Source organism: Canis lupus, chromosome 14 (genome assembly GCF_048164855.1).
Source record: "Canis lupus baileyi chromosome 14, mCanLup2.hap1, whole genome shotgun sequence".
NCBI classification, from domain to species: domain Eukaryota; kingdom Metazoa; phylum Chordata; class Mammalia; order Carnivora; family Canidae; genus Canis; species Canis lupus.
In genome coordinates, this window is record NC_132851.1 from 35,401,021 (window position 1) to 35,418,689 (window position 17,669).

General features: G+C 51.0%; 1 protein-coding gene across 2 annotated transcripts in view; it reads right to left on the minus strand.

Moving 5' to 3' along the window:
• The window catches only part of FAM135B (family with sequence similarity 135 member B), a 182,595-nt gene that overhangs the window by 70,463 nt on the left and 94,463 nt on the right, over window positions 1-17,669 (minus strand). For both annotated transcript variants that reach the window (XM_072774619.1, XM_072774618.1), the window contains exons 5-6: window positions 15,695-15,868; window positions 11,029-11,155 (exon numbers count right to left, since the gene is read on the minus strand). In XM_072774619.1, coding sequence (XP_072630720.1) covers window positions 11,029-11,155; window positions 15,695-15,868 — 301 coding nt within the window. The remainder of the gene's footprint in view (window positions 1-11,028; window positions 11,156-15,694; window positions 15,869-17,669) is intronic.

Below are 17,669 nucleotides of genomic sequence, written 5' to 3' on the forward strand. Positions count from 1 at the left end.
CCCGGGACATCCTCCTCATGGCAATGGTACCCCATTGCTGGCTCTTGAGCAAGTGGGTAATGGAGGCAATTGTCATATGGGCGCCCGGCAGGCTGCTGGTGTGCTGGACAATATGGAACAGGATCGGCCCAAGAGCTCAGCTCTGGTGCCTGAGCAGCAGCACACAAAGCCCTGACCTCCCAGAGTCCCTAATGCTCCTAGTTCAGGCTTCCATGTGACACGTCATGACATGCATAAGGTGGGCACAGGCAGGAAAGTGGCAAAGAGCTCTAGAGACTGTCAGCCCACTGTGAGGGTCCTCGTTCCTGCTTAAAACTCTGATGACTGAGCCAGCCTGTCACCTGTCGGCTTCCTCAAGGCGACTGCTTGGTGATTCATCCTGGGATAGAAGGGTGACATGTCCTTGGAGGGATTTAATTGTGAGCATTATGAATGGCTATGCCCTCACGGAATGCTTTTAAGTGGAGCCGAGTGATGCATTAAGCAATTATTCAGACAAGACATTCCGACAAGACAGCAGAGGCATGTCCAAAGTATAAATGTAAGAAAGAGAAAATAGCGGGTTAGGATACCTGGGTGGTCAAAGAAGGTGTCATAGTGGTGGCGATCACTGGGTTGGGCTTTGAAGGATAAATAGGAGTTCTTGCAGGGGAAAGCATGATGAAAGAGGGTCAGAGGACGATATCTAGGGCAGAACGAATAGCAGATGTCCCCTTCTTTGAGTTAAATGCTCATTTAAAAAAACTTAAATGATGGAACACCTGGGTGGCTCAGCAGTTGAGCATCTGTCTTTGGCCCAGGGTGTGATCCCAGAGTCCAGGGATCGAGTCCCACACTGGGCTCCCTGCATGGATCCTGCTTCTCCCTCTGCCTGTGTCTCTGCCTCTCTCTGTGTATCTCTTATGAATAAATAAAATCTTTTAAAAAATAAATAATAAAAAACCATAAATGCCTAAATCAGGGTCACCCAAAATGGATGCTCTCAGCCATTCGCACTTTAGCGTGAATAAAATTTGCCAATTCTCCTTGTTAGGTAGCTAGCTCACAGCCAGCCCTTCGGACCCATGACAGATGACCACCACCTGTGCTTATCCTTCAGGTTCCCTGCGTTCTACTTGAGTTACAGGCAGGACATCCCTTCATCTCTCCGCCCTGCTCACCTCCCCTGCACCTTGCCCACTCCCTACTGGGCCACCGCAACAGCACACAAGCTTCCCTCTCTGCCCCGGCCCTACTTCCTCTGACCAATCCTGTACGGAGCTGCAGGAGAACACGTCCTATCGCACGGATCCCCTCATGCAGTATTGCCGTGGCTAACCAGGCTTACGGGGCTCCCGAGGATCGGGCCTCCGGTGACCCTTCCAGCCCCGGGTCTGGCCGCACTCACCTCCCTGGCGGCCCCAGAAGGGACACGCCCTTTCCCTCACTGCCCTCACCTTCACACTGCCCTTCCTCACCCCTCCGCTCCCCTCCACAACCGACAATTCACCCCCTTCTGATTCACATCAGCGCTCCTTCACTCTGGGAAGTGTTTCTGGACCGCGTCCCAGCCCCGGGAACCTGGTCCTGTTTGGTTCTTCACGAGCAGATGCCAGCACCACCGGCAAATGGCTGATTTCCTGCCGTGTCAGTTCCTGTTTGGGGTCTGCGCGTCTCTCCCTAGGCTGGGCTTGTTCACTCCATCACTGGGGCAATCGAGTTAGGTGCTCTGGGAAAACATGTTAAGTAAAGCAAGAAATAAAGTTTCAAGGAAAGGATATTCTTTCTTTTAAAAATGATGGGCCAGGGGTGCCTGGGTGGCTCAGTCAGTTGAGCATCTGATTGTTGATTTTGGATCAGGTCATGATCTCAGAGTCGTAAGATCGAGCCCTGCATCAGGCTCTGTGCTGGGCATGCAGACTGCTTAAGATTCTCTCTCTTCCTCTCTCTCTGCCCCTCCTCACCTCTCTCCCTCCTTCTCTTAAAAAACAAAACAAAACAGAAAAACCTAACTGAGCCAGAGGACTTGGAAGGCCCCTACTCCTGTGTGGCTTTGGAAGACAAAGGACATAGGAAACCACTAGTCCATGGCAAGAGATGGAAATAGAGGCAGAGTCCTACATCCTGTTCTTCCAAGTCCCTCCCTCCAGGAAGCTCTCCATCAATCAGCCCGGGTGGTGAGCCCCTGTCTCAAGTGTCCCAGCAAACTACAACACTCAAGATGAATTCTTTCTTAATGTTTATCTCCCATCAACTTACTATTTCAATCTCTTTCTCTTTTCTGCCTAAATTGCCAACTCCATAAGGGTAGGTTCGGGGCTGACTTGTTGATGGTGGTTCCACTTCCTCTTCCACCTGAGTGTTAAATACAACCACTGTCTCGATGAGAGCAGAAAGTGTGGCTTAGGCTTCGGTTCCTCAACCGCCAAAAGGAGCAGACATCAGTAGAGACACCGAGACACCTGTTGCCACCCGCCCGCTCAGCAGTAAATATGCAGCCCATGGCCACCCACTTACTGGGAGGGTCCCACTTACTGGGAGGGTCCCAGGATAGAGAAGGTAAAAGCAATTCAAAGGGGACCCAAGGTGAGTGCCGGACGACAGGGGACCTCGGCACCTATCTAGGCCCCCCAGGGACCAGCTGCCCAATGCCTGGAGACTCTCCGAAGTTACTAGAGTTTTAGATTCCTCACCTGTAATGATGTGAATCTATTCCAGGAGCCGTGAGGAAGCACAGCAAAAACGGTCAGCACACAGCCTAACATGTGTAAGGGTTCAACATGCAGCTGACAAGCTGACGTAGTTACATCAGAAGGCCAGTGGGATGGGTGGTGATGTCATCCCAATACCCCTGGGTCAGGGAGGAGGGAGTGGAGAGAGAGGGATCCCTAAAGGACTAAGGAGCTTTCCCCTCCTGAGTCTAGGCAAACCTTACAGGGTGAACATGTTTCATGCTCCCCCTATAGGAAAAGAAGACAAAACAGAGGCTCAGAGTGGCCAAATGACTTGCTGAGCTCTCACAGGCCATCGACAGAAGAACCTGACCTTGCCTTGCCGGTTTCCGTACTCGAGCCCAGTGTTCTTGCCTGAGTGCCCTGCTGCCCCCCTCACCTGGTGACCACTCAGCCTGTGTCCACGGGGTGTCAACTGCACTGGACACAGGACAGGCTGGGAAGGGATACCTCTGGCCCATCCTTGCCCCCTGACATCCCATTGCGCCCAGAAACTCCGGAGAGGAAGAAGGCCTCCGAAGTCAGGTGATGATAAAGGCGGTTTTCGTTAATGAAAAGGATGGGGCATAAATAAGCGATACTGCAGACTTTTGCATGAAAAGCCCATTTTCACGGATTTATATTCTTTTGCGGAAATGACCCATGGAATTTCATACACACACGAATGCAACGTGCCAGGGAGTCAAAGCCTGTCATAGCTCTGTGCCAGGTAGCAACTTGCTGTTTGTTTTGCAAGGTTTTAGTAAATCAGATCAGGGGATCCCTGGGTGGCTCGGCGGTTTAGCGCCTGTCTTTGGCCCAGGGCACGATCCTGGAGTCCCGGGATCAAGTCCCACGTCCGGCTCCCGGCATGGAGCCTGCTTCTCCCTCTGCCTGTGTCTCTGCCTCTCTCTCTCTCTCTCTCTCTCTCTCTCTCTCTGTCTATCATGAATAAATAAATTTAAAAAAAATCTTTAGGGGATCCCTGGGTGGCTCAGAGGTTTAGCGCCTGCCTTTGGCCCAGGGCGTGATCCTGGAGACCCGGGATCGAGTCCCACATCAGGCTCCCTGCATGGAGCCTGCTTCTCCCTCTGCCTATGTCTCTGCCTCTCAATCTCTCTCTCTCTCTCTCTCTCTCTCTCATGAATAAATAAATAAAATCTTTAAAAATATATAAAATAAAATAAAAAAATAAGAAATCTTTTAAAAAATAGTAAATCAGATCACCACGTACATGAGAAAGCGTTAGAGGATCTCATTCTCATGGAGAAGGTAAGTACGACCATGCTTGACATCTTAATTGCTGAAATAGCAGACATCATTAAACCCATTTTTTTAAGCGATAAAACATGTTTTTCTTTAAATAACTATTGGGATTCCCTGATGACTTCTGATTCTTCCCCAGGTAGTTAACCTGACAGCGTGTTGCTCACAAATTTCAAACGGTTGTTCCTCTGCGCTCAAGCATCTCACCACCACACCAGTGTTCGTGCCACACACTCCCCATGCAGGCATCACGCTGGGGCCAAGGAGGCAGCTGAGTTCTAAGCATGCACCTGCCCACCACAGGAAAATTGTCTAGGTATACGGGGTACTGCTTATTTAGGTCTTATTTAAGACCTTATTTAATCATGAAGTAAAAATGAGGGCTAATCGTAATTGTTCCCAGAGCCAAATTATGCCTCTGATGGGCCCCAGGCACTTTTCACCTGTTAGAAAATATAAAAGAAATATAAACTTAAAATTCTACTTTCATGACTGCATTGATATAATTACATACCATCTATCTGTCCATCCACACATACTTTGTCTTGATTTTCCAAGAAATTAAAACATTTCATTGGTCCTTCAAGTATTGTGATGCCCGTGTCCTGTCTACTGTGTCTGAGGGCTACGTTGGCCGTGGTCACTCCTCAGACATCATCAAGAACCTGATGATAAGGATATCTGGGTGGCTCAGTGGTAGGGTCTGCCTTTGGCTCAGGTCGTGACCCCAGGGTCCTGGGATCGAGTCCTGCATCAGGCTCCCTGCAGGGAGCCTGCTTCTCCCTCTATTGTCTCTGCCTCTCTCTGTGTGTGTCTCTCATGAATAAATAAAATCTTTTTAAAAAGAACCTAATGGGGCAGCCTGGGTGGCTCAGCGGTTTAGCGCTGCCTTCAGCCCAGGGCATGATCCTGGAGTCCTGGGATGGAGTCCCACATCGGGCTCCCTGCACGGAGCCTGCTTCTCCCTCTGCCTGTGTTTCTGCCTCTCTCTCTCTGTGTCTCTCATGAATAAATAATAAATATCTTTAAAAAAAAAAAAAGAACCTAATGGGGGCATTCTTGGGTGGCTCAGTGGTTTAGCGCCTGCCTTCGGCCCAGGGCATAATCCTGGAATCCCGGGATTGGGTCCCATGTCAGGCTCCTTGCAGGGAGCCTGCTTCTCCCTCTGCCTGTGTCTCTGCCTCTCTCTCTCTCTCTCTCTCTCTCTGTGTTTCTCATGAATAAATAAATAAAATCTTAAAAAAAAATGAAAATGAAAAAAAATAAAAAGAACCTAATGCTATACCATCTCACCTCATCTATACCTCCAATGCTGAGGGAGCACCTACAGCATGCAAGCAACTCAAGTGGGTGCCAAGGGTGACAGAAATGAAGATGCCCCACCAGGTGGGGGCTGAGGCTGCATTTCCCCATTAGCACCTTGTCACCAACTCCTTGTCTCGTGCTCGAGACCTAATAGGTGCTTGCGGGATATCTGATGAGCAAATGGACTAATGGCAGGATCTCTGCTCATAGAGACGTCACAATCCAGAGGTAATACAGTGACGTGTTAATGGCAATAATGAATGTCTGTCCTTCGCTCTGGGACTCTGGATCCCCATGAAAGGAATATGAGGATGTTTACAGTAACAAGCAAGGGTAAGTTTAAAGCAAGGGTGAAGTACAAGGAACCCAATAAAAAGCGAAGCAAAGAGGTAAAAAGAAGGGCGAGCCTAGGAGGTGATAGACGTCTGTCTGGAAGTCAGCCCTGTGCCTCAGTTTCCACACCCCAAACCCCACCAGACACATGCCTGCCTTGAGTGAGGGGCTGCTAAGCACAGGAGGCTTCGTGAAGCTCAGTGCTTCACCTCTGTGGGCATGTTATTCCCTCCCAGGAAGATGCCGTTTTGCAATTCTTGGCAATCCGACTTAAAAGGGAAGTGACTCCAGAGCTACGATCTAGAATTTTCTCTCAGTGCCATGCTCCTGGGTCTGGAAAGCACCTTTGAAGTCACGCTGAGGATGGAGGGGTTTCCCACTGGCAGCCACCACATGCATCTCAGACAATTCATCTGCTCTGCAGAGCGCAGCCCGCCCCTAGCACGACTTCTGGGATTTCCACAGTGAGCCCAGGACCAGGGACACTCAAGGTGCCAGCTAGACCACGTCTGTTGGAAAGTGAAAGGCCTGACAGTCTACTTGCAAGGGCTTTTGTTCTCCTGCATTTGGAAGTTCTGGGATTCCATGGGTTTCTGACACTCGTGCATGTGCCCTGCCCCAGGCATGCACACAGACAGAGCAGAACCACAGCCGGCCCCGCAGCGCAGGAGTCAGTGCCCCTTCCCTGGTCCCCCACGAGACCCTTCAGGGCTGAAGAATGGGTGTCAAGACCGCAAGAGGCTGCAAGGCTGTGAGCTCGAGCTTAACCTCTATCCCAGGTCCTTTTTCTATAACAGGAAATGCACCTTGGTGGTCGAGGAGTGCATGTGCACCCACGACTTAAGAGAGCAAGTGTCCAGACATTTGATGTGAAATGGTTGACATCACTTTACACACCACTGCACAATTGTAAAGCTTCAGCTCCTGCTTTGTCTCATGCGCTAGACCCCAGGACCCACTGCAGGGGAGACAGAGGTGCTTTCATTGTAGCCCTGCAGCACACAGGTGCTAGCACACAGTTGGGGCCTACTATGTGACCGATGCATGAGCACAAGCACACTGATGTCCCTGCCAGGGGAGGCCGAGCTCTGAGGACAAGGAGAGTCCTCAAGCCTGTGTGCCTCTCCACCAGGCTGCTATCCTGCCCTCGGGCAGTGGAGTGACCCAGCGATTTCAGTGACACACTGGGAGGGTGTGGCATACCTGGAGGGAAAAAGGGATTTGTTGGGTTTGGATTTGGATTCTTGATCTTCAACGAGCGTCCGCCAGAGCCCTAACATTATTAAGTGTGATAGCAACTACTATGTGTCAATTTTGCCAGGCCACAGTACCCAGCTCCTTGGCCAAGCATTATTCTAGATGTCTCTATAAAGTTATGTTTTAGAGATTAGCATTTAAGTCATCAGACTCTGAAGAAAGCAGATTATCCTCCATAACATGGGTGGGCCTCATCTAATCAGGCGAAGATCTTAATAGAAGGACTGATCCCCCTCTCCCATACCCAACAAGAAGAAATAATTTGGTCATTGGGTCAATAGACTGCCTCTGTGCTCAAACTGCAGCTCGTACTTTGGTCTCCAGCTGGAGTTAGTCTGAGCTGCCTAGAGTCAAGCCTGGAGGAAGTATTTTGGAGAGAGAACCTTTTCCAAGGAAATCAGAGACTGCTTCTCAGAGGATGTGCGTTAGACTTCCTTCTGCGACTTCCTTCCTTCCATCAGGACTAACCTGATGATTTCGGACTTGCTGGCCTCCGTAATCACACGAAACAACCCCTTAAAATAAATCTGTGTGAAACATCCTCCTGGTTCTGTTTCTCTAGAGAATCTGGACTAATAAATCAAGCATGTGTCAAATGCCCCCAATTGCACCAGATAGGGACAGGGAATGCTGCGTGGGGAGATGGGGCCCAGCACAATCTCATCCAATCCTCGTTCTACACATTGGGAAACAGAGAGCCAGAGAGGGCAAGTGTCTGACTCAAGGTCACACAGCAGGTTGGTGCCGAAGCCAAGAACGAAAGCACACCTAAGACCCTCTGTTCGATGTCCTACCCATGAGACTCCATGGGGGCTCTTGGAGTGACATTCAATTTAATTATGTGGATAAACCAAAAGAAAAAATAATCCAACAGAGGGTCTTATTGATCACTCTGTGCCAGGCTCTAGGCTCCAGGCTTTTATATGCTTATGTCACTAATCTTCTCAGCAACCCTGCAAGGCAGGCATTAGTGTCCCTTTTTGACAGATAAGCTGCAAATCAGAGAAGGAAAATAATTTCAACAGGGCAAAGCTGCTGGCTTGTGATGGGGAGGGGATGCGAGCTCCAAGTCTACATCAGAGGCTCCACCTCCAGCGAGGCTGCATACGTGGAGGGAGGAGCTTGGCTACTGGAGAAGGGACCCTCGCCTCCCGTGTTTTTTCACATGGTCAGCTCGTTTTGCTATGGAACTCTAGTTTCTGCAAACATCTTTGCACGGAAAGGCTTATTTTGAAGGGAACACCTGGCCTCTAATCCTTCCAGCTGATGCTGCAGTCTGCGTGGATTCCCATGTTATTTGCTAATGCACTGGGCTTCTTGGGGATTTGGATGCGCAGCTCCTAGGGGAGGAAGGGGGAGTGGATTTTATTCTCTGCTTGGCAGCCCTTGCCTGGTGGGAAGGCACGGGGTGGGTGCGCAGCACTGAGCCTGCATAATTGGATGGGACCCAAATGGAAAATACACAGGAAAAGAATCAGGTCCTGAAAATAACCCATTGAGCTAAGCTCCATGAGCAAGTTCACTGCTGAGCACCCACAAATAAGCTATTTTATCTGACTCTTGTAAAAGACAGGGATGTCTTCTTTGACACACATCCCCAAAAATAGCCAAGAAAAGAAATAGAAGGGGGAAAAACTATACTGTATCATGTGCCTGCTATGGGTCTATTTTTGTACTGTCTTGATACATATTAACTCCTGAGATTCTCTCTAAAAGCAGGTATTATCCCATTCTCCAGTTGAGAACTTGAGTTTCCAGGGGTGAGTCAACTCCCCCAAGTCACATGGCGCTGAGGAGCACAGCAGGCGCCTGAGACCATAATCTTTTCTCTCCCACATCACACTCTCTCAAGGGCAGGGATCTGGCTGGGTCATGCTCAGCCTCTCGGATGCCAGGGTCCATGTTCCCTGCCCCAGTCCACCCCAGGTCTAGGGCTCTGAAAGGTCTCCAAGGAAAGCCCTGCCTGGTGCCGGGCCTGGGCTTGTGATGCTGAGTGAGCTTGGTCTCTGTCCCCAGACGTTCAGACACCAGGGGAGGAGAGTCTGAGCTGCCTAGAGTCAAGCCTGGAGGAAGTATTTTGGAGAGAGAACCTTTTCCAAGGAAATCAGAGACTGCTTCTCAGAGGATGTGCATTAGACTTCCTTCTGCGAGACACTATTATCATAATCGTCCTCACAGGCTCCTATGGATCCAGCAAAAGGCCTGTCTTGGAATATGCGTCAAAATGCTTTGAATTGACCTACGGCCTCCAATGTTCCCTAATGTCCTATGCCAATTACCTGGAAAATGGTCTGAGCTGGAGATTTTCAGGTCCATCTCTGGGGAGGCTCTGTGCCAGCACATGTACGGGAGAGGGAAGCAGGACCCAGCTGAGGGTGCAGCAGGGCTGTGATGTGGTCACAACAAAGGTTTCAGCCCACCCACAGGCAGTCTGGAGCCAGGCCTGCAGCAGGGGGTCGGGGCCGATCCAGGGAAGCACACAGCATCTGCTAAGGAGGAGGGGTCAGTGGGTGGCCCTGGGGATGCAGAGGGCACAGGAAGTCCTGGCCTTCCACTCCTTCCCAGTCCTATGCCGGAGCCTAAAGCCATCTGTGTGCATGAGGTAATACAGACACACCCACCTCCCCTGCCTGGCTGGCTGGTCCCCTGGCCTCCACTCCCTGCTGGGTCCAGTGTCATCACCGAGGACATGGGTTCTAGAGGCTCAGTGGCTGCCTGAGATCCTACATCCACACGTCGCTAGAGTCCACCTTCAACGAAGTGCTATTTGGCTTTAAAGTCTCCTCCTTTCAAAGCACAGAGCCCTGTCCTGGGACCAGTCCCTGTCCCGCAGGAGGCTCACAGCAGCTCTCTCCTCAGCTCCCCACATGAGGACACGTGACATAGAAGCCTGGCCCAGATGGACATGTGACTTAGGGCAGCTTTTGCAGCCTGGCCTCCCTGGCTGGGGCTCAGGCTAGGAGAGGTGATGTCATAGGAGAGCCAGCAGAGCAGGGGACTGGATATGCTGGACCCTGTGAGCCAGGAGTGGGGCCGCACAGCACAGTGGGGTGCCTCTTTGGGGGCGGAGGGGGGCAGGCTGAGTGCAGACAGCCTTCCACACTTATACTATGGGCTGTGGGATGGTAGTTCAAAGTGTCAACCCAATGGGCCACAGGGTGTCCAGACACTTGGTTAAACCTGATCCTGGGTGTGACTGTCTGGATGAGGATGACATTTGAATCAGATCGCCTGCCCGACATGGGTGAGCATCACCCAACCAGCCAAGACTGTAGAACCAAAGGGCTGAGCCAGAGAATGTCCTCTCTCTGCCTCCCTTCCAGCTGGGGCACCAGTGTTCTCCTGCCTGCACATCCAGGCTCAGGCTGGAATACCACCAGCTGGGCTCTCCTGGGTCCCAGCTGGCAGGGGGTCAGGTCTTGGGACCTGTCACCCTCCTTCACCACATGAGCCAATTCTGTCCAACAGATCTTCATGTATATGTATAGTGTAGACATAAATATGTCAATGCTCGTTGGAAATACTCTAATCTGTTCCTCCATCTATTTCTTGCTGTTTCTGTTTCTCTGGAGAAGCCAGGCTAATGCGGGCTGGGTATTTTTGAGCAGGTCCCTAATAAAAATGCTCCTGTGTTGGCTCAGGAGAGACAGGGGCAGAGTGATGCTGAGTGTGGCCAAAGCCGTGCACCTTACAGAAGGGTAGGGATGGGTGCTGATGGGGAAGAAAGAACGAAGGAAAGGTCAGGGTATGTATATTTATTGAGTACCTACTGAGTACCAGCATTGGGCTAGGAACTTTACATCCATTACAGCCACGGGTATACACATGACCCCAGAAGATTATTAAGTTTTCATGACCTCACCCTTTGGGGCGGGGCAGGGAGGAGAGTTAAGACCCAGAAAAGTGAGCAAGTGAGAGACGGGGCCAGGTTTTGAAAACAGCTCAAGGCCAATAGGCTTTTAAGGTTATGATGCCATCCAAGGGAGGCCCCTCACAGGGGACCACACAGAAGAGACGCATGTGAGGACCCTAGGGCCAGTGTCTGCCCCAAGGCCGGCATCAGGATAGGTTTCACAAGAAGGCAGGGATGGATGGGCAGATGAGAGGAAGGGACACACACCCCACGCCCTGGAAAGCCGAGTGTGGCCTCAGGGCCACGTCCCTGTGTGGACCTTACCTCTGAGGATGTCGGCTTGCAGTATCCGGCTCCGAAGACCAGGTTTTCCAGAGAGAGGCTGGACTGTTCTGGTCCTGTGTCTGGCCCGCCTTTACCAAGCCAGGAGCCTCTTCCCGGACGGGTAAAACTGCAAGGCACGAGGATTGGAGAGGGAGAAAAACAGTGTCAAGAGAGGGATGGTGCCAGGAGCTCAGCCCCTCGGGGCTGTCAGTGGGGCACTGGGAGCTAAGGCATTTAGGAGGCGTAGTTTGCTCCGGCCTAGGTGGTGCACCTGGCATGAGATCCTGGCAGGAAAATGGCACACATCCTAGAGGCTGACCACGAGCCTGCCGAGAGACACTGAGGCAGGGCTCCAAGGGGACGGGCTCTAGGCCAGAAGGACGGGGGGCTCCATCCGGTACCGTCTGGGTCTTGCTTCTAACTCCCTTTGGGGTACAATCTGGAGTGAGCTCCTTCAAGCCTCCCCCCTTCCCTAAGCTCCTGTTGTATTTCTGCTTAATTCATTTATTCAAATATGTGCTAGGTGCGTGGCACACAGCTGGCGCGTGTTCGGTGGCGGGGAGGCCAGCGGATGCAGCAGGCATGGGCCTCTCTGCAAAGACACTGTGGCCTAGGGAGGGAGCCAGGTGTAGTAGGGGCAAGGTGAACTCCGAGCCGTGAGCACAGAAGAGCAGCGTCTGGAACCAACCAAGTGAAGGAGGACCCGTTTGTGGAGAACGGCCTGGTGGGCTCGAAGCCCAGGGGCAGCACCCACAAGCTCCGGGTGCCTCTGAGGGGCTGAGACGTGGGAAGGGTTGGTCTCAGCACCTTCCCCGGCAGCCCTGAGGATCCCATGAGATGAGCCCAACACAGCTTTAAGTACAGCATCAGGCAAACGGTAATGATTCCATAAATGCTCCAGCTGTTGTCGATCATGCCACAAATATAATAAAATCGAACGCCATCATTACCGTGTTTAGATAGTTACTGTTGATAACAGCACAAATATCACCGGGTGTGATATAATCATCATTCTCGTGTGGCTGGAGCGGCGATGTAAAGCAAGCGTGCAGTTTAGCTACAAATGGGTAAGAGGGACGTTTCGGGGTAAACAGAGAATACATGCCATGAGCAGCGATGCTCAGGGCACGTTCAGGGGCAGGATGCAAATGAATAACTGGAGTCACTGGTTATTTTACTTAACTGTGGGCTCGGCTGGCTTTCCCAGTCGATCTGAACCCCTCACGCCGAAATCCAGCTCTTCCCATTTAAGGATTAAAAAGTAGATTCTCTTCTTCGGGGTGTTTCAGGAAAGGCGGGAGGCCTTTTGAGGTTACATTTTAATTTCACACCTGCATCTTCCTGATTGGTTTTAACTGACACTGCAAAGCTCACCTTTCTGGAAAAACCAGAGCTTGCCCTATTTGACAGGTATTTCCTATAATTTTAAAGGGTTTCCTCTGCTCTCAGCCACTGTGAGCGAACTAATAGAAATCCTTCCTGTAGAATCCAGAGAACAGAAGACAGTTCTATTTTTACCCCCATCCCTGGAGAAGCAGGCTTTGACGTTGAATGTCTATGTGGGCTCCTCTCTGTTGCATCAGATTTGCAAGGAGCTCTTTCCGTCAGGTTACATTTTCTATGAGGAGTTTCCAGATCCCAATTCCTCGTTAGATCGTATCAAGGCTCCCAGCAGCAGGAGGAGTGACACCTGCTTCTCACAGCTGTTTAGGTCAGTGTGAACACTGAATCTCCTAGTTGGACCCTCGCTGGTCCTCCTGCCTCCACCCTGATGTCACCTGCAGCCCAGCCCACTCTGGCCACCAGAGGGATCTTCATGGTGTAGCTCTCAGGAGGGGATGCTCCTGCTCAAAACCTCCCATGCTTCCTTCTTCGACAGTAAATGGATTCTCAAGTCTGTAATGTGTTATTAGTCACATTGTTAAATGTGAGCTTTACCCACCCCAGTTTATCTCCCTGTGTCCAACTCAAAGGCTGTTTCTTCTCTGAAGCCCATCCTGGTTTCCCCTGAGCAGAACTATTTTTTCCCCACACTTAAAGTTTTCTCAATTCAGAACGTGCTTGTTGGGTGCTAGCCAGGAGGCCGAGATCGGGGCCTGTGACACGGTAGGCACTGTGTAGATTTTAATCAACTGAATGCATGGCCAGGGTCTCAACGATGTGTACTATCTCATTTAACCCTTCTAACAACCTCCTGGCATGTAGTGACACAGAAGCCCCGGGAGGTGAAAAGTCACCTGTTTGAGCTAAGATGCTTAATCAGCAGGAGACTCAAAATGGAACCCAGAATCCAGATCCCTTGCACCCCAAAGCCAACCCTTTTAAGCCCATCCCACATCGTGCTCCCAGGGTGGTTTGCATACTGATCTAGACTTAAATACTTAAATGTGTTTCTGCCCTGCTGGGCTCTAAGCCTTTTAGGGTCCCAGATCTGATCCATTCATCCCAGAGCTTCCTGGCTCGGCCTTTCCAGAAATGGCTAAAGCTTAATACCCACCACTAATCAAGCACGTGTTCACCATATGTTGGCACTGACTGTGTGCTTCATCTCACCCCCTTCATTTCTGTTGGGTTAGTATCACTGCTAATTTTGGTAAGTTCCTTCCTCCCTCCCTCCCTCCCTCCCTCCCTCCCTCCCTCCCTCCCTCCCTCCCTCCCTTCCTTCCTTCCTCCTTTATTTCAATGTTGAACCAGATGTCTAGAGAAGTTAGACACCCCTCCAAGAATCTCCAGCAATTACCTGGTGGTGCTAGACATCAGGATGGGTTCTGATGCAGCTGAGGCACAAGAGCTCCATCTCTGGAACCCAGAACTGCCTGCAGGGAGCTCTGCTTTTCCCAGCTGGGCTCTCAGCTCACCTTTAGCAGTGGAGAGCCAGCCACTCACAGGACACCACCTTTGGCCATCAACCCTGTGTCGCTGACAGCAGACAGACTGTGTCCTCACGTCTGCGCCAAGGCCACTCTCTGCCAAGCCTTAGAGCGAGCACACAGCCAGGGAACATCCTTAGCAGGATCATCATACACCCTGCGGCTTTCTGGATTCTATGTCTCCTGCAAATTCCCAAATCCAGGTCTGCTTTCCTCTGATTCTGTAATGTTTCCTGTCAAACGCAGCATTTGCCATATGATGATGCCATAAATGCAGATGGGCTCCCTCCATCCAAGTCTGCACTCCTCGAGGGAATCGTCTATCACAGTGTCTCTCTAGTATACTCTTCATGTCCTAATGCTGTTCCTGGGGCACAGCAGGCCTTTGATACAGCCCTTCAGACAGACCAGTGAATAGTCTTATGGTCTCCCTTACAGAGGCACCTTCTTTTCCCTCAGGGTCTGGTTTTCATGGAGGAGTTCAATCCTCGATGGGCAGGAGAATGTCTACACTCACTTGTAGAATGCTGGAAGCCAGGCACTCCGCATGCACAACCCATGACGCCAGCTCTCTTCAACTTCAGTGGCCTTGGCTCCATTCATGGGCTCTGAACTAACACCCTGCCGTGGGCTCTCCCTAGGTCAAAACCCAATACTGCTGAAGGCTCGCCCTATGTAGTGCCCCTTTCTCCCAGACACCATGTTCTTTAGCCCACCGAGCCTTGATCTCCACGTGACACTTCTCAGTTTGGGGATGATGGTTGATCTGACACATAGCCATCAGGTCCACCATTCAAGGTCAATGTCTGAATTGACCCCATCAACAAACGCAGCCTGGGAAGGAGCTCGGCCGAGGGCCACAGGATGGAGTGAAGGCCTCCAGGAATAGCACCTCTTGACCACATCACCTGGCTAGGATCCCGGTTCCTCCTTCCCTACTCGGTGACTCCAGCAGGCGATCAGTGCCTGGGCTTCACCCAACACTCAGTGGGACTGGAGTCTCTCCCACAGTCATTTGAACTCCCAGTTGGGGAGTCCCAGAAGCTGTCCTGAAAGGGGACACTGGAAAATCAGCTCCTTCCTGAGATGTCACACTGCAAGACTGTCTCCCCAAATGGCCCTTTGCACATGTGAGCAGCCCATGCCCAGTTCATGGGCAAGGTTCTGAAGTGATCCCGTGTACACATCTGGCCATGTCAGGTGCATAATGCAATGTGCCAGCTCCATTCCTGCAGTTGTAGGATTCAGGAAACCTCAGTGGTTTATGGGGTTTCACTGACTGGAGAAAACATGGGGCCACACAGGTGGTCTTGCTTTTGAACAAAGAGCAAGCTGGGGAGAGGGAAGAAAAGAGAGCCCTGCCCCGGGGCCTGGCCACATCCTCGTCTAAGAGTCATGGGATACATGAGCACTCCTGGTTTACAGATGAAGACTGTGTATCTCAGGGACATGTGGGGACTTCTCAGACAAGGCACAGCTAGAAAAAGCAAAGCCTGGCAGGTGCGTGGGTCTGACCCCTATGGAATCTGGATCTGATCTACCGCTGGCAGGTCTTCAGCACAACCCACCCCTGTGCCCTCCTGAAGCCCTCTCCACGGCTCCCACCCACTGCTCACCTCTCCTCTGCTCATGAAGGAGGCCCAGAGCCTAGACTGTCGGCCTGGGAGATACTCCTCTGGTCTGTGCCCATTAATCCCGGCCAGCCCGGTGCCCCTGGACCATACCGGGGACCGAGCAGAACAAGAAATACAGGGCGGCACCCCCGCAGGTCTCAGATGCTATCCATAACCTCATACCTGATCAAGGGCTGCTGCAGAGCCACCAGGGCAGCGTGGATGGTCACCGAGATCACTGACAGGTGGAAATAGTCGAACATGACGGGGACCTGGTGGTGCAGACCCCTCCGGGGGTGGAAGTGCAGGCCGAGCGTGCGGCTGCTGATCAGAGGTGCCCCCGCCACGTCCCTCAGCCTGGAAGGCAAGTGAGCGAGCGCATGTGAGTGATGGCAGGCCATCCCTGCTGTCACCCAGGCAGGTCTGCGTGACAGCCTCACCCCGGGGCCAACCACCACGCACACATCATCTTATTCAATCCCTACAATCACCCTGTCTGGTAGAAATCATTTCTCCCATGATCGGCAGCTGAAGAATTTAAGCACCCAAGAAGAAAACGAACTCAGGAGGCATCACACAGCTACCTCTGGGCAGCCCCCGGGGCTCAGGCTCTGCTGCCACGGACACCAAGCCCTTTGTCGGGCCAGTGGTGGAGACACTCCCAGATGCATTTCAAGGCTCATCTCAACACTGGAGCCACCCTGAGCTCCCTCCCAGCCTGCCTGCCTCCCTCCCTGCTCATCTCTCTCCACCCACAGCCAGGACAGCACTCCCTTTGTAAGTTTGTATTTTCTACGAGATCTCTGCCTCCTGAGACCAGGAAATGTGACTGACTCGCCTTTCTATCTCCACCATCTAGCATCCTATCCAGCACACTACAGAGTCTGGCTCAATGTTTGTTTATTAAAAGGAATAATTGTCTGCCCGAATGAGTAAATGAGTCCCAAATCATACTTGTTAAACAGTCTGACCACTTTCATCAAGGATTCCTCTACCTTTGCTCCAGTATTTTGTCCTCGGTGTGAGTCTGATTCCTAACAGATGATCTGGCTGGGAGGCAAGGTCCAACCGAGCCTCTGATGATAAAAACGGGGTTGATTCTGCTCTAAATGAAGCTCCTCCAGTGCTAATCCCAAGCTCTAGAAACCGGTCACTCAGCTTCTCTCAAGTTTCTCTGAACCAGAGCACTTGGGACTTGGGAAGCTCTACTTCCATGAGTAAAGCAGAGAGCTCAGAGAATAGTCAGAGGACAGGCTTCTCCTTCCTCCGTAGATGGGGAAATGAGACACAGAGTAGAAGGGGAGCAAACTCCCAAGACCCAGCACAACAGGTTATGCTTCCTGGAATCCTTGCTGCTTACAGCTTGTGTGCAAACTGACGCCAAGTATATAAATCGCTGCAGCCCAGTGTGACTCCATAAAAGACCACAAACAGGGCCTCCTCTCTTACCTGGGAGAAACCTGATGGGGAAGGGGTTAAGAGCACACCTTCTAAGCCTCAGAAAGTCATTATCATTTATAGTCACTTTAATTCTGACAACAATTTGCTGAGGTCTTACTAGGAACTGAATCCAGTTCTTTTCCTGCAACCCGTATGACCATCGTATGAGGTCTTTTCTAGTATTTACAGATAAGGAAGTAAAGCCAGCCTGAGTTAACTGACTTGTTCAAAGTCATAAGATAAAGCCAACCATGCAGTCCATTCTGCAGTACTGGACTCTATTACTTAGAATGCATTTGGTCACAGCGTTGTGGGAATCACAGAAATATTCTTAGGCTCAAACAACAACAGGATGGGAAGTACATGTCAGGGTAGCAAAGGTGTCAAAAATGTGAAGAATTTAAGCCACATTAATAGGAGTAAAGACCTCAGAATAAAGGAGGTGATAGCTGTTTTGTTCTCTAAAATGGCTAGAGCCAATCAATGGAGCTAAAACTCAGTTCATGGGTTTCTCAGTTTAGAAAGGATGGAGATAAACCTGAGAGCACTGAGAAGACACTGTCTGTGTTCTTATAAAGGAACTCAAAAAGAAAAAAGTCAAACAAACAAACCCACAAAACACGGAGAAAGAGCCCTGATATTTAGTTGGAGATGAAGAGATGACTTTATTGAAGAGTCTTATTATCTGATCTCAAAGGGTCATCCTGATTGAGAATTT